We start from the raw sequence: 22544 nt of genomic DNA, 5'->3' as shown, positions 1-22544 counted from the left end.
CCTTCATTTCAACTTTGGTGAATCTGACAATTATGTGTCTTGGAGTTGCTCTTCTCGAGGAGTATCTTTGTGGTGTTCTCTGTATTTCCTGAATTTGAATCTTGGCCTGCCTTGTAGTCTTAATTGTATAATTGCTTCATAGGGTTTGTTAACTTTGTACTTATGTGTGCTTGTGTGGTCTCAAGTATTATTCTTTCATTTCCATGTTTAGAACTCCTTTGAGCATTTCTTGTAGGTCTGGTCTGCTGGTGATAAATTCTCTTAGTGTTTGCTTGTCTGGGAAAGACTGTATTTCTCCATTCATGAAGCTTAGTTTTCTATTAAATTCTTGGCTGGCAATTTTTTTCTTTTAAGGAGGCTGAAAATAGGACCTCAATCTCTTCTGGCTTGTGAAGTTTCTGCTGAGTAGTCTACCATTAATTTAATGGGTTTTCCTCTAGAGGTAACTTTGCCCTTTTTTCTAGGAGCCTTTAAGATTTTTTCTTTCTAACTGACCTTGGATAGTCGGATGACTATATGCCTTGGGAATGGTCTTCTTGTATACTATCTCATAGGAGTTCTCTAAATTTCTTGAATCTGGATGTCAATCTCTCTAGCAAGATTAGGGAAAAATTTCTGAATTATTCCCTCAAATCAGTTTTCCAAGTTGTATACTACTTTTTCATCTTCTCTTTCAGGAATGCCAATAAGTTGAAGATTTGTGAAGATTTGGTCAAAGCCATATTTCTCAAAAACTCTATTCTTTTTTAAAATTATTTTAAAAATTTTGTTTTTGTCTGGCTGGGTTAATCAGAAAGACTGGTTGTCAAGATCTAAAATTCTTTCTTCTGTTTAGTGTAGACTATTGTTAAAGCTCTAGCATTATTTTGAAATTACTTTAGTGATTTTTTTTCAATTTGAGCAGTTCTATTTGTTGTTTTTCTTAATATGGGATCTAATCTTTCATATCCTGAATAATTTTTCTGTTTTTTTGTTTGATAATGGATTTCAAATGTCTCTTAGTGTTACTGACTTTCCTTGCAATCCACATTTTGAATTCTTTATCTGTCATTTCAGATATTTTTTTCTGATTAAGATCCATTGTGAGAGAGCTAGTGCAATACTTTGGAGGTGTCAGAACACTCTGGCTTTTTGTACTGCTGGAGTTCTTGCAATGAGTCCTTCTCCTCAAGGAAGATGTTGCTTCTTATTTTTGAATTTGCTATTGTTTGAATGGGACTTTCTTTTTTAAATTCTTTTTTTCTCTTAGGGATATGGCTGTGATATATGTTATGTGTGATCATTTGGCTTCATTTCTGGATGTTTTCAGGGGGCTGTATTTTGGTTGTAAGAACTAATTAGAAGGACTGTTTATCAAGATCTGAAATTCTTTCTCCTGTTTAGATATTCTATCTTCTGTAGGACTGGGGGTGCAGAGGTCCTGGGGGGCTTATTTTGTGGACTATCACTAAGCCCTTCTGGTAGTAGATTTTGTATTTGGTAGTGCAGTTGAAACTGCAGTCCAGTAAATGTTGCTTAAGAGTAAGAGCTGGCAGGTAGGCTGATGTCTAGTGAAAGCAGGTGCCTTGATGCGTTTTTGAGGAGGGGTGGGTGGGAAGAGATGGTGTTGGGCTGTAGGTGTGCTAAGGCCTTATGGGAGGGGCTGGGGAGTGTCCTTGCTCTTCGACCTGAGCCAGCAGAAATGTGATTTGCTTCCCTATCAAATCCCTGTTGCAGGGCTTGTGACTTTGATTTCATAAAGGCTTGGTCCTTTGGTTTTTGGCCACAATGTGGCTGCAGGCCACCAGTATGCCCCTCTGATGACTACCACCAAAGTGGGCTCAGGGGAGAGTCTCTTCCCCCAGACCAGAGCAGATACTTTCATGGTTTGTCTGTCCTCCATTTCCGGGATGGTTCCATTCTGTGTAGGGAAGGGGAGGTGGTCTCTGCCCTTCGTAAAAGCCTGAGCAGCATAGGGCTCACTTTTAGCATGGTAGAGCCACTGTGAAGAGCACAAAAAATGCTGTGTCCAAGTATGTGCTCACTGGCCCCTGGTGGGAAGAACCACTCTTGTGTCCATAACTGCATAAGTGGGGTGGAGATGACCCCTCTCTATGTATCTTCCATGGCTATGGGACTGCCTCCTTTACTACTTGGTACCTTACCTGTGTTTCCTTTGTCCCAACAGGGACTTGGTGGGCTGTGCTCCCCTCTCCCTTAGAGGTATCCCATGTTGAGGATTAAATCTCCAGGGATCCAGCAGCTCCTTGGGGCCTACCAGTCCTCTGCACCTGCCAAAGTCCGAATGGGTTGTGGGGAATGTTTGCAAGAGATCTAGTGGTGCAGTGACTCAGGGGTGAAGAGTCCCTGGGCAGGACCGTTTCCCACTATGGGTGCATGACCAGTATGGCGCCCATGGTCTCAGCTCAGGTGTGAGGGGAGTATGAGCATGCCTACATGAGCTGGCCACTAAGCTCTCTGTACTTGGGAAGTTCTCAGATTGCCCCCAGTAGTGTTGCCCTGGATCACAAGGGCAGAGAGGCTCACCAGCAGTTTAAGAGTCAAGGGATTGTCAGAGAGGTGAGTGGAGCAGAGAAGTCCTCCCACCTACCCTTTCTGTGGGGCTCTGAGCTTCTCAGGGGTCAATCTCTGCCAGGCTCTTGTGGCTTTCTTTTTCTGCAACCCAGCTTCTTCTTGTGGGCACTCTGATGGGTCCTGATTCATTTCCTTCAGTTTTCCTTTCAGAATTTGTCCATTCACTAGTAACTTTGATCTTCTTTCTGAGGAGAACTGGCTTTCAATGTCCCTAGTCTGCCATCTTGGAGAATCCTATTGCGCTCCTTTGGAGGCATCATATTTCCTTGCTTTTTCACGTTTCTTGTGTCTTTATGTTGGCATCTGTGCATCTGGTGTGGCAGTCACTTCTTCCAATATTTTGGGTTTGCTTTTGTAGGGGAGGATGTTTTCCTGGAGATGCGTCTATGATGTTGGTTGGGTAGGGCACTTTGGCTCTGATTGTGGGTGTGTGCAGCAGTGTAGTTTCCTAATTTGTTCAGCTGTAAATAGTGTCATCGGTGTCCGTTATTTCCTCAGGAGCTTAGGGTGTGGTTGTTGGTGGAGTTGTGGGAAGTTTTGCTGGGGACAGGGGTACCAGGTGGGCCAGTCTTCAGGCCCTGGTGGGAACAGCAGTGGGCCAAGAGTGCCTGTCCTTTGGCCCCAGGGTGGCATTTGCTTGCACTGGTCTTAGCAGATCTCGGCAGGTCTATACTGGCAGTGGCAGTAGCAGGTGGGTCTTTTGGTCCCTGGGCAGCAGTGTGGCATAGGCTATCATAATAGCAGTTGTGGGACAATGCTTTGGCTCTCAAGCTGTCTGTGCTGGTGTTGGCAGTGGCTGTGATGGCTGGGCAGGTCAGGCCCTGCCCCTGCAGTTTGTGTGTGCAGATGGTGCCATCTGTGGTGGTAGCAACAGGGTGAGTGGGTCCATCATCAGGTCCCTGGTAGAAGTGCTCGGGTGCTAATGATGGTGGATGTGGCAGAGTAATTCCCAAGTCCCCGGATGGTGTTTTCATGCTCTGGGGTGGGGGTAGGGGCAGAGCAAATCCAGGTGAGCCTGTCCTCAGACTCCCTGGTGGTGCCTATCAGCACGGCTGTGATGTGCAAGGGTCGGGTGATTCCTGGACTCCTGGTGGAGTGCTTTGATGGAGGAGGTGGTAGCTGCAGTGGGGCCCTGCTGCCGGAGAAGGTGGGATTGCTTTTAGGGGCTGCAGCTGTAGGCGGGCAACTTCGGAGCACATGCTTTGGCCCCAGTTGGCACCTATGCATTGGGGAGCCTGTCCTTGGGACACTTGTAAATGTGCGATGGTGGCCTGCTGTTAGTGGGCTGGGATTGCTGCAGTGGCTTGGCTTTGGCCCTGACAGCAACAGCCAGCTGAAGCAGCAGCTGCAGGTGGGGTATGGCAGTGGGGCTCCTGGGATGTGGAGATGCGGGGGCTGTTGGGCCCCAAGGCAGGGTGATGTCTAGTGGAGGCTGGCTCTCAAAATGGCATCTTGCTGTAGCTGCCTAGGACTCAGGGGGGTGTTTAGGATTCAGTCTGAGCTCCCTCTCTGGAGCAATGCCATTGTGCGGTCTGCAGACAGCTCCCTGTGTTGGTCTCTGGGCCTGTGAGGGGCTCTCTGGTGGCTGGGGCTGGAGAAATCCATGATGGGAGTATGGACGCTACAGGTCTCTCGCTCTCCTTTCCCTGCATTGGGCAGCTTCTCTGCGCTCCCAGCCAGCCCTGGCCAACCAAGCAGGCTCCTTCTCTTCCCTCCCTTCCTTGCCCTAGGAGTTCCTGTCAGTTCTCTGTTGAATTCCAATGTTCTGTCTTTGATGATCTATTCAAACTCTGATTATCTACTCACTCTTTTATTCTTCTTTGTGGAGGGGCAGCTGATAGATGCCTCTAGTCCGTCATCTTGAAGCCCCACCCCTTGAGAACTTCTAATGCCTCTTATTTTTTAGCCTTTTCTTTCTATAATACTTCCTGGTTTTTATCATATTATTGTATTTGCCTTGTCCAAGTTTACATTCTGTTCTGTAGCTGTAACTAAGTCTTCAGTAGTTTGTCTTTAGGTTCATTCTAAAAATTTAAAATCAGTTAAATCCATATGTTAAATAACATGATTCTATAACTATTTTTATTAGGGGTCTAATCTCAGCATGTGATGCTGAGCACATTCCATTTTGCTGTGTTCCTTTTGCAATTTCCAGATGGGAACTGTCGATGGTCCTCCAAGCGCCGTCTGATCAGTTCAGGGCGAGTGTCTGTAGGGCTGTCATGAAGCCCAGGAACACACTGGCCTCTTGGGCAGCTAAATCTGTTGTCAGCTAGTACTGATTTGGTCAATGTTGAGAATTTCAAACTTAAGCTGAATTCTAATTTTCCACAGTTGATGATGCCATGGGGAAAGCTCAGATTTGGAGAGGGTCTTCTTCAATTTGAAGTAAAATGTTTCTCTGAAGGTTCCATTTCTATTGGCTCATGGGCCTGAGAAGGAGAAACCTAATCCTCCTTCTACACGAGTCTTCCAAGCATTTGAATACATCTACAGGATAAATGTTCCCGTTCTTTTAACGTTTCCTCTTAGAACATGATTTCAAGACTTTTGCCATTCTCCTTCCTAAACTCTGAATGTGCATTTTTTTTTCAAACTATCATTGGGGAAGAATAGTTTTGTCTTTATTTCCAGTCCATTGCTGACAAATACTTCTACAAAATACAACAAAATGAATTAATAGGAAAAAATCATTTAAATTCTATAAAATGAATTAATAGAAAAAATTATTTAATAAGATACACCAAGCTCAAGTCCAAATTTTTAAGTATTAGAAGCCACAGACATAAAATTAAATTTCAATAATGGAAATCAGAATAAACATGGGAGAAATAATAGAATTACCCAAATTGTACACATTCTTTTTTGTATGTAGGAGATTAGTGTAATTAATTACTAGTATCACTAGTATACTCATAGCCTTCCTTTTGTTATTCTTTAGTCATAAGTTTTATTATGACTAAAATTCCCTGCGTTAAAGTTCTGCATACACACTTTGAATGAGTACTGCTTATGTTAGTATTTAAAGTTTGTGACAATGAGCTAGCTTCTTGCTGGTTCACTTAGGTAATGTTGGTTGGACTGGTGACAATGTCACTTTCAATGCCTGTTGTACAGGAATTCTTTTTTTTTTTTTTTTTTTGAGACTGAGTTTTGCTCTTGTTACCCAGGCTGGAGTGTAATGGTGCAATCTCAGCTCACCACAACTTCTGCCTCCCGGGTTCAAGTGATTCTCCTGCCTCAGCTTCCCCAGTAGCTGGGATTACAGGCATGTGCCACTACACCTGGCTAATTTGTATTTTCAGTAGAGACGGGGTTTCTCCATGTTGGTCAGGCTGGTCTTGAACTCCGGACCTCAGGTGGTCAGCCTGCCTCGGCCTCCCAAAGTGCTGGGATTACAGGCATGAGTCACTGCACCTGGCCCCTAGGAAACTGTTTTTATATTTTATTTTTCAGATACTTACAGTAGAAAACAAATCTAACAGAGGTTTGTTGAGAATAGGTTTTAAAGCAATTTCAACAAGCTCAGTATATTTGTAGGTACCTTGAATTCAAATTAAACAATTGTAATTTCAGCTTTCCTTCTTTTTCTGTTTATTTTTTCTTAAAATTATTTGATAGAGATGGGTTTCACCATGTTGCCCAGGTTGGTCTCAAAAGTTTTATTAGTTTATTTTGTAAGGTATAGTTATGTTTAAATGTGATGAAATTCTTTTGAGGAAAGAAATGGGTTCTGGATTTTATATACTTATTTAGATTACAGTTGGCAAATCAGCCTTAAAATATCACATTTTGTAGCCTGTTCCTTCAGTGTATAACAGATAGGCAACTCTCATCACTAGCCACTTACCACACGAGTCTAACAATACTTCGTTCAAAATGGTCCATACTTCGTTCAAAAATGGAGTACAGGCTGGGCGCGGTGGCTCACACCTGTAATCCCAGCACTCTGGGAGGCCGAGTCAGGCGGGCCACGAGGTCAGGAATTTAAGACCAGCCTGACCAACATGGTGAAACCCTATCTCTACTAAAAATACAAAAATTAGCTGGGCATGGTGGCACGCGCCTATAACCCCAGCTACTTAGGAGGCTGAGGCAGGAGAATCGCTTGAATCTGGGAGGCAGAGATTGCAGTGAGCTGAAATCATGCCACTGCACTCCAGCCTAGATGACAGAGTAAGACTGTCTCAAAAAAAAAAAAAAAAAGGAATCTATGGTATTTGGATGTTGCATCAGTGTCAATTTGCTGTAGAAATTGCTAATCTCTTACCCTCAATTTCTGAAATGATCTTGTTGGGACTGGGAACAGCAGGTGCAGGAGTGGTACCACATTGTAAATTTGCATAGTGCTGTCCAAGGAGGGTTTTATCTGTATTAAAGTTTGAATCCCAGAACTGAAGGCCAGACTTCAGGCTTGGTGTAATTCAAAGGAAATAGAGCAGGATATCACCTCTCTGATTCTGAATACTTTACTTTTGTGAATGCAGCCCGAATTTGGGAGGGGGGAATGTGTGTGTGCATGTGCATGTATATATTTGTGCTCATATCACTGTTGACGCAACACTTAAAATGGACTAAAATTCCCTGGTGTTTTCATAGTTGCCAGTATTCTGTCACATCTTCCTTTCATTTCTGACCCCTGGCTACAGTTCCCTTCTCTAGAGGTGATGAGAATTGGTGGTTGCTTGTGTATGTTTCTAGAGATATTCTTTTCATAAAGGTACAAATGGTACTGTACTATGTACCATAGTTATTTGTATAGATGTGCTATTAGACTCCATACTTTCTTCACTAACTGTATCTTGGAGAGTCGTTCATATTGGTATATAAAAAACTGCCCCATTTATTTCTAAGATACGCCCTGGTGGGGCGTTCTTAGACACCCTGGGGTATGGGACTTTCCAGGAAGATGTGCCACCATCTTGCCACTGTACCCCAACTTGAGGGAGTGTGCAGTCTGATAAAGACCACCTGGGCTTGTGGGAGAGGAGGTGGGCTCCCCATGGAAGCCAAGAAGCCCACGAGCCTTACCACCTACGGCCAAGCCCAGGAGAAGGGTGCTGAGGAGCAGGAGAGGTGGCACAGGGTCCAAAGTCCAGTTTGTGGCCACCACAGACTGGAGGCTCGATGTCCTCCGCAGCTCAGTTGCAGGGGCAAAAAGAGACTTAAGAGACAAGGAAACAGGTGTGGAGGGATAGACCTTACTGGGATGGAAGTGTGAACAAATGGTATGCAGTTGCACTTGGGAAATCCTATGTATAGATAGGAAATCTGGACACTGACTCCATATGGGATGACGTTTAGGAATTATTTTCTATAGTATGGATGTCTCTATATACATTTTCTATAGTATGGATGTCTCATATTTAAGAAGTTACATATCAATGAATATTCATGTAGTAGCTTGTCTTTTGCTATATTATAATTAGATAACTGCATATTCCTCATTTTCTATATTTAGTGACCTTTCTTATAGATACATTCTCAGGATCTGGAATTGCAGGGCCAAAAGATACATGCATATTAAATTTTGTTACGTATTTGTGCCAACAATTTATACCAAAATTATACCTGTTCACACTTCCACCAGCAATGTATAAGACTGCCTGTTTGGGGGAATTTCTGAGTTTTTTTGTTAATCATAACTGCAGTAGGTAGAATTAACCAGCTGATTTTTTTATTATATAAAATTGATCTAGGATTGAAGGAATTAAGCTTAAGCCAGAGGTTCTCTGTCCTGATGATAATCATTGTATTTTTCAGTGGCAATATGATCTCATGTGTGTCTAAATCCATAAAATAGCAACACAACAGGAATCAATTGTTTTTTTATTTTTTTATTTTTTATTTTTTGAGACGGAGTCTTGCTCTGTCGCCCAGGCTGGAGTGCAGTGGCGGGATCTCAGCTCACTGCAAGTTCCGCCTCCCGGGTTTATGCCATTCTCCTGCCTCAGCCTCCGGAGTAGCTGGGACTACAGGCGCCCGCCACCTCGCCTGGCTAGTTTTTTGTATTTTTAGTAGAGACGGGGTTTCACCGTGTTAGCCAGGATGGTCTCGATCTCCTGACCTTGTGATTCGCCCGTCTTGGCCTCCCAAAGTGCTGGGATTACAGGCTTGAGCCACTGCGCCCGGCTTGTTTTTTTAAAAACACAAACCTTTGAATGGTTTCATTACTTGATGCAGACTCACATATTTAAATGGGAAGGTAAATTGAGTGCCATAATCATACTATTTATAAAAGTTTTTGTTAAAAGTAATTTTGAAAGGATCATTTTACATTTGTTGCATGAGTCAGACTGAACCTAAAGATTTAATTATAAAAAGATTTTAAGTGATCCCCATCACAGTCTATAGGGCCTGCTCTCTTGTGACCCCACAAGACTATGGAGGTCAGTCTTGCTTTTGCTCACAGGAAGCCACTTGTTTCTTGTCCTGTATGTCAGTGTGGTCTGACAGCAATCCCCAGGTCCTGGCCAGTGGTACTGATGTCACATGATTTCATGCCGCTTGCTTTGGCGTATCCTTGAGGTAGCCATGGAACCAGACTCCACTCTGGTGGCTTTCTCCTGATAGTTGCACAAGTAATTGCATTTGCAGTCTGAGGACATTTATTTCCAGAAGATCAGCCCTGTGCCCCTGAATCCTGCAGCACTTAATCAGAGCACTAAAGGAGCGGCCATCTGCAAGGCCTTGTCACTCCGGCTCTCGAGTCCTGCATTTTATACAAGAAACAGCTTAGTGTTCACTGAGCTGAATGTGCCTGGAAAACAGAAACCCAACCTGCTCACAGGCACCACCGTATTCTATGAGCACAAACTAATTTTGGGATTTTCACTAGGCATAAATGTTGATGCCTAGGTTTAAAAAGAAAATGTTCTTTGGATTTGTTAAGAGGAGATTGTTTTGGCCCTTTTCTCGAAGTCGGTGAAGCAATAATGATATTGGCGTGGAAAAATTCCTCATAGTTGCAATGTTTTAATTGTGTTTATTGGTCTTGTGGTGTTAGCTGCCAGTTGAGTCATCTACTCCAAATTGACAGTAACTCCAAAGGTCACAAGCATCTGAGATATTTTTTGTGTATTTTGAGGGTCTTTAGTGAATATATAATATTCCATATGGTTTTAGAATTCTAAAGTGATTAGGATTAATTTCCATCCCAGCGTCACTGAATTTAGGACCTCAGTTTTCTAACCACACAGCAGACTATGCAGTCAACCCTCTGCATCCACAAGTTCCACATCTGTGGATTCAACCAACAGTGGGTAAAAAAAAATTTGGAAAATAAAACAATACAAATAACAAAACAACAATAAAAATAATACAAATAAAAATAACACAAGATAACAGTTATTTGCCCAGCATTTACAGTGTATTTGGTATTACAAGTAATCTAGAGATGATTTAAAGTATACAGAAGAATGTGTGTAGCTTATATGAGAATATTATTCCATTTTATATGGGAGACTTGAGCATCCTCAGTTTTGACATCCTCTGGGGTCCTAGAACCAATTCCCCAAGGATACCAAGGAACGACCGTAGTTTCCGAGTAAAATATGCGCCCAATTTATTATCACCATTACTGATACTAGTTACTCTAATTGAGCAAGTGAGAAGCTATTGTATTATGATCTGAAGAGAAATCTGTAAACTGTTAAAATACTGAATTTGTGATAAAGTGTCCTTGACTTGACTTTAAGTACCGTCATTTAATTAGCAGCAACAGTGGGGCTTCTCTACAGAGATAACTAGTTTAGCAAAGGAAAGGGGAAACCAAGACCTTGAAAAGCAAAAGGCATTTTACAAAATAGATTCCATAATTAGTTGAGTTATTACATCTCTGAAAAGGGCAGGCTTCTCTAACTACATATCTACTCTGTGACTTTTCTTTCAAATTGATGCCTGAGACTCCCTTGATTTTAAAAAGTCACCATAATGAAAAAAAATAAGATGTTATGTTTCCTATAAAAAATAGGAACTAGTGTTTCAAGCTATCCTTTTCCTGTTTCCAAGCTGTTAATGGAGAGAAATTTCTTTTAAAGCCCAGTTCTAATGCAAAAGAGATGATTGCATTTTAACTGGCAGCCTGAAATGTTATCAGCTCATTTAGATGTAGAGTCTGTTATTTAAAGATACTATGTTTCTTTTTAGTGCTTTTTACCTCTAACTTACGATTTTTAATAATTTTTTAAAACCAGTTAACTAGGCAGCGATACTATAGCAATGCTAGTTAACATGCGGCTTAATATTTCTTAATGTGAATTCATGTATTTTGGAACTTGATGTTAACAAATAATTTTAAAAAATCAATTTGAAAGATGCTCATGCCTATAATCCCAGCACTTTGGGAGGCTGAGGCAGGCAGATCACCTGAGGTCGGGAGTTCAAGACCAGCCTGACCAACATGGAGAAACCCCGTCTCTACTGAAAATACAAAATTAGCTGGGCATGGTGGGACATGCCTGTAATCCCAGCTACTTGGGAGGCTGAGGCAGGAAAATTGCTTGAACCCAGTAAGCGGAGGTTGTGGTGAGCCGAGATCAGGCCATTGTACTCCAAACTGGGCAACAAGAGTGAAACCCCATCTTGGAAAAAAAAAAAAAGGATGCTCCGTTGGTGCCTCTGTGGGCCATTCTAGATTGTGGTAAATAGAATTAAGTGCACCAGTAACCTTCTTTATGTCCTTCATTATTTTTCTGAACCTAATTTCACATGTTATGTTCTTTTGTTGTTGTTATTTTGAGACAAGGTCATGCTGTGTCACCAAGGCTGGAGTGCACTGATGCAATTACTGCTCATTGTAGCCTCGAATTCCCAGGCTCAAGCAATCCTCCTATCTCAGCCTCCTAAGGAGCTGGGACTATAGAAACATACTACCATGCATGGCTAATTATTTTATTTTATGTAAGATGGGGGTTTACCAAGTTGCCCAGGCTGGTCTCCAACTTCTGGGCTCAAGTGATCTTTTGTCTTGACCTCCCAAAGAGCTGGGATTACAGGTGTGAGCCACTGTGCCCAGCCCATATTATATTCTTTAAGATTATTCTTCTAAGTATGATACTTTCCCTCTACTTTTAATCCTCCCACCTACCAAATGGCTAGTTGTTTCTGTTTCCTTTCTTCAGGATCTTTCTGTGTTAATTTTGTCTTTATGAGACAAGGGGATATGCAATGAATATTGGATATTGGAAGTCAATGAATATTTTTATGCAATGATGTTTTTATGAGAATATTCCCCTATTATTTAAAATGGTATTAAGGGAGCATCTTTATTCAAATAATTGTTAGTGCCTAGCTAGGACTCTGAGAGCTTACTGTTTATTAAAAATCAATTTCCATATACACCAAGCTTGAGAAAGATAGTTCTATAAACATATTCTATATATGGACTGAATCTACTAATATGTTATCCAATGATTTGTTTTTATTAACTCTTTCCAGTGTTCCACACAGAAAAGGCTTATGTGTCAAAGTTTCCTTCTTTTTTCTAACCCAGATTTTATATTTTATATCCCTTCTCTGTTTTTCTTTTTTCTTTTTTTTGATGGAGTCTCGCTCTGTTGCCCAGGCTGGAGTACAGTGGAGTGATCTCAGTTCACCGCAACCTCCACCTCCCAAGTTCAAGCGATTCTCCTGCCTCAGGCTCCCGAGTAGCTGGGATTACAGGTGTGTGCCACCACGCCTGGCTAGTTTTTGTATTTTTGTTTACTAGAGGTGGGGTTTCACCATGTTGGCCAGGCTGGTCTTGAACTCCTGACCTCAGCGATCCACCCACCTCGGCCTCCCAAATGCTGGGATTACAGGTGTGAGCTACCGCCCTGGGCCCCCTTTTCTGTTTTTAAGACACCTAAATTTTCCTGACATACCATTGGGATTTAATAACTTTATGAGGAGACTATAGGCAACTTGGAGTTAAAAATGGAAGAAGTAATTAACCCAACCCCTTGTAGTTATTAGCAGGCAAAGTCAATGAATTTGCTATAGCAAATGCAGGTGTACCCTGTTGACTACTAATGTTATTGTCTTCACTTTCTGTAATCATTTTAGGACCTGCTCAGTGCTGTAGAAGCAAAAAAAGCTCTTGAAAGGAAAGTTAAGATCTTCCAAGAAAGGCTGCTTGCTGGCCAGCAGGTCTGGGATGCCTCAAAGCAGGAGCTGAGCCTCCTGAAGAAAAGCTCTTCTGAGTTGGAGAAGAGTTTGAAGGCAAGTCGGGATGCAGTCACAGCCTCACAAAGCCAGTACTCCTCATTTAGGGAGAAAATTGCAGCCCTCCTTAGGGGCAGATTGGGCACGACTGGGTCTACTGAGGACACCATTTTGGAGAAGATTCGAGAAATGGGCAGCCAGGAAGAAAGCAGGGACCAGGTGAGTGGGTCATGGCTATTTACAGACATCTTAAGAACAGTGAGCTCATTCATTTAGCATGCTCAGTGACTGTATTAGTCTATTCTCACACTGCTATAAGAAATACCTGAGACTGGGTAACTTATAAAGAAAAAGAGGTTTAATGGATTCACAGTTCCTCATGGCTGAAGAGGCCTCACAATCATGGCAGAAGGCAAAGGAGGAGCAAAGGCACATCTTACATGGTGGCAGGCAAGAGAGAGAGTGTGCAGGGGAACTGCCGTTTATAAAACTATCAGATCTCCTGAGAGTTATTCTTTATCACAAGAACAGCATGGGAAAAACCCACCCCCATAATTCAATTACCTCCCACCAGGTCCCTCCCACGACGTGTGGGGATTATGGGAGCTACAATTCAAGAGGAGATTTGGGTGGGGACAGAGCCAAACCGTATCAGTGACTTATCTCAATTAGCTAAAAGCATCACTTAAGGCCAGGCATGGTGGCCTAGGACTGTAACCCCAGTTCATTTGGAGGTCAACGTAGTCACTTGAGGCCAGGAGTTCGAGACCAGCCTGAGCAATATAGTGAGACCCCTCTCTTTACTAAAAATAAAAATTAAGTCCCAGCTACTTGGGAGGCTGAAGTGGGAGAATTTCTTGAACCCACGAGTTTGAAGCTGCAGTGAGCTATGACTGTGTCTCTACACTCCAGCCTGGGCTACAGAGCAAATCTTGTCTCTAAAAAAAAAAGTATCGTTTAAATGTGGTTGTATTACTTTCCATTTTAATAGAAAGGCATGAGAGTCCCACAAGCCACATCTAACTACGATGCAGATTCTGGAGTTGGACCTGCCTGATGCTGAATCCCGTCTCTGCTGTACATTCACTCACTGGCCATGTGAGCTTGGGCAGGTTCTCTGAGATACGGCCTCGGAGATTTTGTTTCCTTATCTGCAGAAAGGGGTTAGCACAGGTTCCATGACCTCTTATCTGAAATTCTTGGGGCCCAGTGTGTTTTTGAGCTCAGAAATTTTCAGAACTTAGAAAGGTAATGCAGAGGGCAGCCTTACACGGCCCTCCACTGTGGTGTCTGGGACAGTTCCCTACCATCAGTCACATTCACAGGTCTGCAGCAAAGGCCGCCAGCAACACTAAGTGGGATAAATGAAGACTGTAAATAGCCTCTTGTCATTTTGGGTCAGGATTGGCTGCCCAGCTGGGTCAGGTCAGGCCAAGCTTTGTCAGTAAATGACTTATGAAAAAACCTGGATCTTGGAATTACAGATAAAGGTTCCCAGACCTGTAACAGTATCTGGCTGATCAGGTTATTGTTTCATGTATGTATTGAATGAAAAAAATTGTTATAAAGATCTTGACTCATTGCCTGGCAAGTCACAACAATAAATATTAACTGTTGCTGCTGTTGCCTCTCCTTCTTCCTCCTTCTCTCTTTTTCATAATGTGTTGGTGCCTAGAACAGTCTTTTAGGGGCCCTATCTAACCAGTGGAGAAAAATGGTTTAATTCACATATATGATTGAGGCTTGTTTAACTCTGTCATCTTGTTTCTACTATCAAGGATTCTCTTTTTCTATAAAGCTTTACCTAGCAGAGTCCGCTTCAGCCCAGGCTTTGGTTAAATTATCATCAAACCCAAATTATAGAAGTCCTAGTTAATGAGGCTTTAAAGTCAATGATCTCCAAAGTCCTTGTATAATTCCATTATGAACTATTTCTTCTATTGCTGTTGTGCTTGCTTAAAAGGAGAAAATGCATTTTTCCATCTTTTAATGTTACTAAAAAACTCAGAAGAATCACTAACTCAAAGTTCAGGGTTGCATTTGTCAATTTCCTTTAGTAATAGTAAATTCCCTTTAAAAATTCCCTGAAATTCAAGCTTGCAGTGAGCCAAGATCATGCCACTGCACTCCAGCCTGGGCGACAGAGTGAGACTCCATCTCAAAAAAATATATATATATGTTCTCAGAAATTCGCGCATACTCTAGGAGCAACCTTAGTGGACCCTTTAGCCAAGTGCATTTTCTTTTCTTTTCTTTTCCTTTTCTTCTTCTTCTTTTTTTTTTTTTTTGAGATGGAGTCTCACTCTGTTGCCTAGGCCAGAGTGCAGTGGTGCAAACTCAGTTCACTGCAACCTTCGCCTCCCAGGTTCAAGTGATTCTCCTGCCTCAGCCTCCCGAGTAGCTGGGACTACAGGCATGTGCCAACACACCCAGCTAATTTTTGTATTTTTAGTAGAGATGGCATTTTACCATGTTGACCTGGATGGTCTCAATCTCTTGACCTTGTGGTCTGCCCGCCTCAGCCTCCCAAAGTCCTGGGATTACAGGTGTGAGCCACCGTGCCTGGCTGCCAAGTGCATTTTCTATCTCTTTGTGGAGATAAAATGTCGCGTGCTCCTTGGCTGTCCTCCACGCTAATGTGTAGAGGTCTCCGCGAGTAACTTAGTTTTTCTTGTGACTCAGTTTACATGGAGGTACTTGATTGGGAAAGAAAATGGTTTATAGGTTTGGAAATAAGCTTCATTAAGTCATTTCTCTTAAATGGTAATAGATATACAGACAATTTCCAGCTCATGAAAATGCAATTAAAACATTTTTCAACTTGACGATGGTGTGAAAGTGATACACACTCAGTGGAGACCACGCTTTGAGTGTGCATGCAGCCGTCCTGTTTTTCACTTTTAGTATTCAACAAATTACGGGAGACTTTCAATACTTCGTTATAGAATAGGCTTTGTGTTAGATGATTTTGCCCAAATATAGGCTAATGTAAGTGTTCTGAGCACTTGTAAGGTAGGGAAGGTGAAGCTGTGATGTTCGGTAGGTTAGGTGTATTAAATGCATTTCCAACTAAAGAAACTTTCAACTTACGATGTCTTTATCGGGACACAACCTCACCATTAGTCGAGGAGCATCTGTACCTCAATAGCTATTTTTTTTTTTTTTTTGCCATTTCATTTTATTGCTTTCCACTTCTATATTTCCAAGTATTTTCCTAAAACTGCTTTAATCCCTGCATGTGAAACAAGGCACACAATTATCAGCATGATGTATATGTTTATTTTCTAAAGCCAAATGATGTAAATTGGTTAAGCTGGGTGTGCTTTCTCCCACTCCCCATAAAAATTAGAATGATTCAGAGTCTTTTTAGTGCTTTTGTCTGCCATTCCTACCCTGTAATTTTTTTCAATAGCTGCTCTCCCTATTTAAAAGCCTGAAATCAAGCATATAGCTGGTGTCTTGTGTGACTCATCTTCAAGTAAAATCAGGAGAAAATGGATTTCATATATTGTCTTAGAAATGTTTCTAAAGAATGGGAGCTTTATGAATTGATGAAGCTGTTTGTTGAGGAGGCTGCATGTCCCTGCCAGCTGCCATGGCTACGCAAACAAGTCAGTGGCTGAGTAATACTGATGTGAAGGCTCAACGGCGGGTTCAGGCTCAGCTTGGCAGATTCTCCGCTTCAGGCCGGCTCCTGCTTCCCGAACGTTGCTTGCCTTGTTTACCCCCGTGCTACCCATTTTTCCCCTCCTGTGTTTGCAGTTCTCAGTAGAATTCAGGACACCACCCACACTTTTACAGCACGTCATTTCTACTTGTTCCTTGCATTTCTGCTGCTGGCAAGATTTAATCTTCTTTTTAGAAGCTTTACTGTATCTTAGAGCAAGGTTTTTCGTCCTCAGAACTATTGGCATTTTGGACTGGATGATTTTTTTGCTCTGGGGACCTGTCCTGTGCATTGCAGGATTTTCCGCGGCGTCCTTGGCCTCTACCCACTAGTAGCACTCCCCCTCCCAGTTTGTGACAACCACAGATGTCTTTAGACACAGCCTGATGTCCCCCGGGGGTCAAAATTGCCCCCAGTTGAAAACCACTGTCTTAGAGGAATGTTCTACTGTCAGGTTCCCACGAATTCTAAATGAGTATTTAGATGTTATTTAGCCCTGGAATTTCAGGACACCATAGCAGTTGTTTATGAAATAATGACTTCTTGCACAATGATAGAAAGTTATGACATTTTCAGATTTTACTTTAGAATTTTGAGGCAATTTTGTTTTCCTTCCTCCTTTTCCTCCTCCTTCTCCTCCTCTTCCTCCTCCTCTCCTCCTCCTCTTCATCCTCATCCTTCTTCTTCTTCTTCTTTTTTTTTTTCTTTCAGATGTTTCCTAACTGGGTAATCATCTGGATGATAATCGATTATGCATAGAAAGGACATGACCATGCCAATTTCTACGTCTTTTTCCAAATTAAAGACAAATTAATACAAGCTCACAAACCTCTGTCTGGACATTTTTCCTGTTCTGCTTTAGGTACACCTAAGGCTTATTTCCTCCCTTGAGGTGTTTGCTGGTCCAGGGGCTCTGTGGGAGCTGTGGGGACTCCGCCTGATGCTATAAAGCAAGGGTCTCCAACCCTCGGGCTGCACACCTGCACCAGTGCATGGCCTAATAGGAACTGGGCTGCACAGGAGGAGGTGAGCTGTGGGCGAGTGAGCATTACTGCCTGAGTTAACCTTGTGTCAGATCAGCAGTGGCATTAGATTCTCGTAGGAACGTGAACCCTATTGTGAACTGGGCATGTGAGGGATCTAGGTTGCATGCGCCTTATGAGAATCTAATGCCTGATGATCTGAGGTGGAGCAGTTTCGTTCTGACACAAAAATTGTCTCCCATGAAATCAGTCTCTGGTGCCAAAAAGGCTGGTGACCTCTGCTCCATAGCCCCCTCCTCCCCATTCTGATCTCAGAGCCCGATTATCATTCTGCTCTGTTCTTAACCCTGCCACCTACTAAAGTGAACATCTCCTCAGAAGCACCAGCACACTTCCATTTGGGACATTTCATTGTCCAAAATTATGCTGAAGGTCTCTCCGGGCTACAGGAGCATTTTAGAGAGTGAACAGATGGAAGTTTCAGCTTTTCCAGCCTCTCCAGTTATATGAGTTTCCTGGGGCTGCCATGACAAAGTACCACAACTGGGTGGCTTAAACAACAGAAAGTTCTTGCCTCACAGTTCTGGAGATGAGAAGTCTGGGATCAAGGTGTCCGTAGGGTTGGTTCCTTCTGAGGGCTGTGAGGGAGAATCTGTCCCATGCCTCACTCCTAGCTTCTGCTGGCCTCAGGCATTGCATTATTTGTTGTAGGGATAGTGTTCTTCCTGTGTCTTCTATGCATGTCAGTCTTTGTGTCCAAATTTCCCCTCTTATAAGGACCCCAGTCATCTTGGATTAGGGTCAACCTTAGGGACCTCGTTTTAACTTCATCACCACTGTAAAGACCTGATTTCCAAAGAAGGTCACATTCTGAGGTACTGGGGGGCTTCAACATATCTTTTTTGGGGGGACCTAATTTAACTCAAAACAAAAGTTGAGGTGAACAGAGGAGGAGGGGTAGGGTTAGCCAGTCACAGTGCTGGCCACACATGCCGACACGAGGGAAGGAGGATTTGGTCGACACTTTCTAGTACCTGATAACTTACATATTCCCCAAGTGAAAATTATAGCTTGAATAATTGGAAAAGAGTTTATGTCTAAAAGGCACTGGACTTTAAATGACCTAAGTGGCTCTTTCTTCAGTGTAGAACTTTCTGGCTTCTATTTGGTTTAATTTTAGCACAAAAATGTCTCTCTGGTGAAATCAACATATAGTTGTCCCTGGGGAGTGAATTAACTCTTTTAGAGCATTATGACTTTACTTTTAAAAACCATGCAGCTTATTCTTTAACTATATTGTGCTTTAGTGCCTTTTTTGTTTAAAGGTATATATTCTTCACCCCTCACCCCCCGACTGTCCACCTCTAGTGTTGAAATATCTGGTACATTTTGTCCCATAGAATATCAGGTATATGTTAAGGAATGATCCTAAGAAAAAGAAAAGAAGAGAAAGAAAGGCTTATTTATTGTTTAGACTTTTTGGTGTGAAAAACAGCACAAGTTTACAGTTTTGATGTAGTACATATGTTCACTTAGGCACTGGCATTTGATGTTCCCAAGAATGAATCAGATTGGAATGTTAATTTATTTGAATTAATTTATGTAAATTTAGTTAGAAAAAAGCTTGGTGGTGTCGTATGCACTGACACCTAAATAAGCTTCTGAAGCTAAGTTCTGTGATCTGATAGAGTGCAGGAGGGCTCTTAGCTTTCTTCTCTCTGGACACCAGAATCTTGGCATGGCAGGTATCCCCTGCAAATTTCAGCAATCTATGTATTAGTGGTTTTAAAGTCGCACTTTGCTGAGTCTCAAGGCTCTGGAGCGCACCCTTGGGTCCAGATGGGGTGAAGATGCAAAAGGAGCTTCTTGCCTTTGATTCAAACACATTTGTTCCTTATTTGTTCTTCCCAGAAAGACTTCTAGTTGAGAGAAAGACTATGCTGAAAATAGTTTGAGAAACATGACATAGGACAATTCCTAGAGGGTTCTTTAGTGCCTCATGGCGACAGCATAGGATTGATGGAACCCATACACTGGAGCAGTAACCCTGATGATGGAAATGGACACGATGCATTGAACTTCAATACGGTGTGAAATGCTGTGCGGGTCAAATTATCTAAATCAGCTCATTGAGTCATCATAGCAAAGTCTACAAATTTCGGAGAGATTAGTTATTCGCTTCAGTTAACCTGCTGGTAAGTGGTACAGGGGAACTTGAAACCAGGGCTATCTGACTCCAAAACCCCTGTCCTGCACTCTGGTCTATGTCAGATGCTCACATCTTCCTTCAGGGTCAGTATCACTCCCTTAGTCTAACTTACTGCAGTTACTCAGGGTGTCAGCTTCAGAATGGAGACCACACTGATTGATTTCTATAGAAGGCTTGCTTTCTTCCAGTAAAGTTGGTGGTGTGCTGACCACGGCTAAGTGATCACACAGTTCTCCCTCTCTCTGCTTAAGGTTTATTGAATCAGTTTTCTCTTTGAGTTCGTTCTCTCCGCTATGTCATTTGTAGTATAGGAGATGTCGAAGGGTCTTCAGGTAGAAATACTCACTTTCTGTTTGCAGTCCAATGTGAAACCACATCTCCTGATGTGCTATACTTCTAATAATGCGAACCAGTTCCTTGGGAGGCAGCATCTTGTGGACATTTTTCTGTAGATTACATTGTTTGTCATACCAAGATAAACACTGTTTCTCTTGCATTAAGATCAGATTTATCTGCTATATTAGTAAGATATACTTACTAATATAACTATGAATATATCAGTAGATATTTTTATTATTGGTAAGCAGGAAAGGTAGGAAATATGAAATGAAATGAAGTTTCTCAGAATTTCATGTTCTGGGATGACACTAAAAATTTCCTTGGTAAATATAATTCCTTAGATGTGGCTTTGAATAGCTTACCATCAAATATCTAATTTCAAGCACACACACAGAAGTGTAGAATTAATCGAATTATAGGTCTGGAAGCTTGAGAGCCATGGAAGCACAGGACTAAAGAGTTTACAGCTCAGGTAGTCTAAACTTCCTCATGTAGCGCTTCAATCTGCATGGCAGCATTCTTAATTGATATAAGCATACCTCAGAGACCACTGTAACAAAGCAAATGTCACAATAAAGTGAGTCACACAATTTTTTTTGGTTTCTCAGTGCATATAAAAGTTATGTTTATACTATGCATAGACTATGTAGTCTATTAAGTATGCAATAACCCTATATCTAAAAAACAACATAGATACCTTAATTAAAAATACTTTATTGCTAAGAAGTGCAAACAATCATCTCAGCCTTCCGCAAGTCATGATTATTTTGCTAGTGGAGGGTTTTGCTGCAATGTTGATGGCTGCTGCTGATCACAGTTCTGAAGGTTGGGGTGGCTGTGGCAATTTCTTAAAATAAGACAACAATGTGGTTGAAAACATCAACTGACTCTTTTTTTTCTCAAAAGATTTCTCTGTAACATGTGAGCTATTTGATAGCATTTTACCAACAGCAGAACTTCTTTCTAAATTGGGGTCAATCCTCTCAAACCATGCTTCTGCTTTGTCATCTAAGTTTATGTAATATTCTAAATGCTTCTTGTCATTTCAACAATGTTCACAGCATCTTCACTAGGAGTAAATTCCATCTCAGTCATCATTTTCTTTGCTCATTCATGAGAAGCAACTCTTCATCCATTCAAATCTGATCATGAGATTACAGCAATTCAGCACATCTTTAGGCTCCACTTCTAATCTTCATTCTCTTGCTATTTCCACAACATCTGCAGTTACTTCCTTCACTGAAGTCCTGAACCCCTCAGAGTCATCTCATAGATGACACCTATGATGTTGATATTTTGACCTCTTCTCATGACTTATGAATGTCTTTAATGGTATCAAGAGTAGTGAATCCTTTCCAGAAGGTTTTGAATTTACTTTGCCAGATCCATCAGAGGAATCGCTCTCTGTGGCAGCTATAGCCTTATGAAGTATATTTCTTAGATAATAAGACTTTAGAGTCAATATTACTCCTTGATCCATGGGCTGCAGAAAGAATACTGTATTAGTAGGAGTGAAGACAACGTTCATCTCCTGTACATCTCCATCAGAGTTCTTGGGTGACCAGGTACATTGTCAATGAGCAGTAATATTTTGAAAGGAATCTTTTATTGAGCCATAGGTCTCAACTGTGGGCTTGAAATATTCAGTAAAACATGATGTGAACAGATATGCTGTCATCCAGCTTTGCTGTTCCATTTCTAGAGCACAGTCAGAATAGATTTAGCATATTTCTTAAGGGGCCTAGGATCTTCAGAATGCTAAATGAGCATTGGCCTCAACTTTAAGTCACCAGCTGCATTAGCCTCTAATGAGAGAGTCAGCCTGTTCTTTGAAGCTTTGAAGGCAGGCATTGACTTCTCCTCTTTAGCTATGAAAGTCCTAGATGGCATCCTCTTCCCATAGAAGGCTATTTTGCCTACATTGAAAGTCTGTTGTTTGGTGTCATCACCTTCATCAATGATCTTAGCTAGATCTTGTGGATAACTTGCCTCAGCTTCTGCATCAGCTCTTACTGCTTTGTCTTGTACTTTTATGTTGTGGAGATGGCTTCTTTCCTTAAATCTCATGAATCAATCTCTACTAGTTTCAAATTTTTCTTCTGCAGCCTCCTTAGGCTTCATAGATTTAAGGAGAGTTAGGGCCTTGCTCTGGATTAGGCTTTGGCTTAAGGGAATGTTATAGCTAGTTTGATGTCTATTCAGACCACTCAAACTTTCTCCATATCAGCAATAAGGCTGTTTTTTTGTTATCATTTGTATGTGTCTTAGTCCATTTGTGTTGCCATAAAAGAATACCTGAGGCTGAGTAATTTATAAAGAAAAGAGGTTTATTTGGCTCACAGTTCTGCAGGCTATACAAGAAGCACAGTGCCATCTACTTCTGGCAATGAACCTCAAGAAACTTTCACTCATGGCAGAAGATGAAGGGGAGCAGGCATCACATGGCCAGAGAGAAAGAAAGGGAGAGAGAGGAGGAGGTGCCAGGCTCCTTTCAACAACCAGATCTCATGGGAACTCAATTCTGTGAGAATGATACCAAGTCGTTCATGAAGGATCTGCTCCCATGAACCAAACATCTCCCACTAGGCCCACCTCCAACCGTGAGGATCAAATTTTAACATGTGATTTA

The 22544-nt window shown here is 41.9% G+C and overlaps 1 protein-coding gene across 1 annotated transcript in view; it reads left to right on the top strand.

Moving 5' to 3' along the window:
* The window catches only part of CCDC170 (coiled-coil domain containing 170), an 89095-nt gene that overhangs the window by 29919 nt on the left and 36632 nt on the right, over window positions 1-22544 (top strand). The window contains exon 5 of the mRNA XM_011943768.1: window positions 12619-12936. Coding sequence (XP_011799158.1) covers window positions 12619-12936 — 318 coding nt within the window. The remainder of the gene's footprint in view (window positions 1-12618; window positions 12937-22544) is intronic.

This window comes from Colobus angolensis, unplaced genomic scaffold (assembly GCF_000951035.1).
Source record: "Colobus angolensis palliatus isolate OR3802 unplaced genomic scaffold, Cang.pa_1.0 Scaffold221, whole genome shotgun sequence".
Taxonomy (NCBI): domain Eukaryota; kingdom Metazoa; phylum Chordata; class Mammalia; order Primates; family Cercopithecidae; genus Colobus; species Colobus angolensis.
This window is presented reverse-complemented; position numbering and strand designations above follow the sequence as displayed.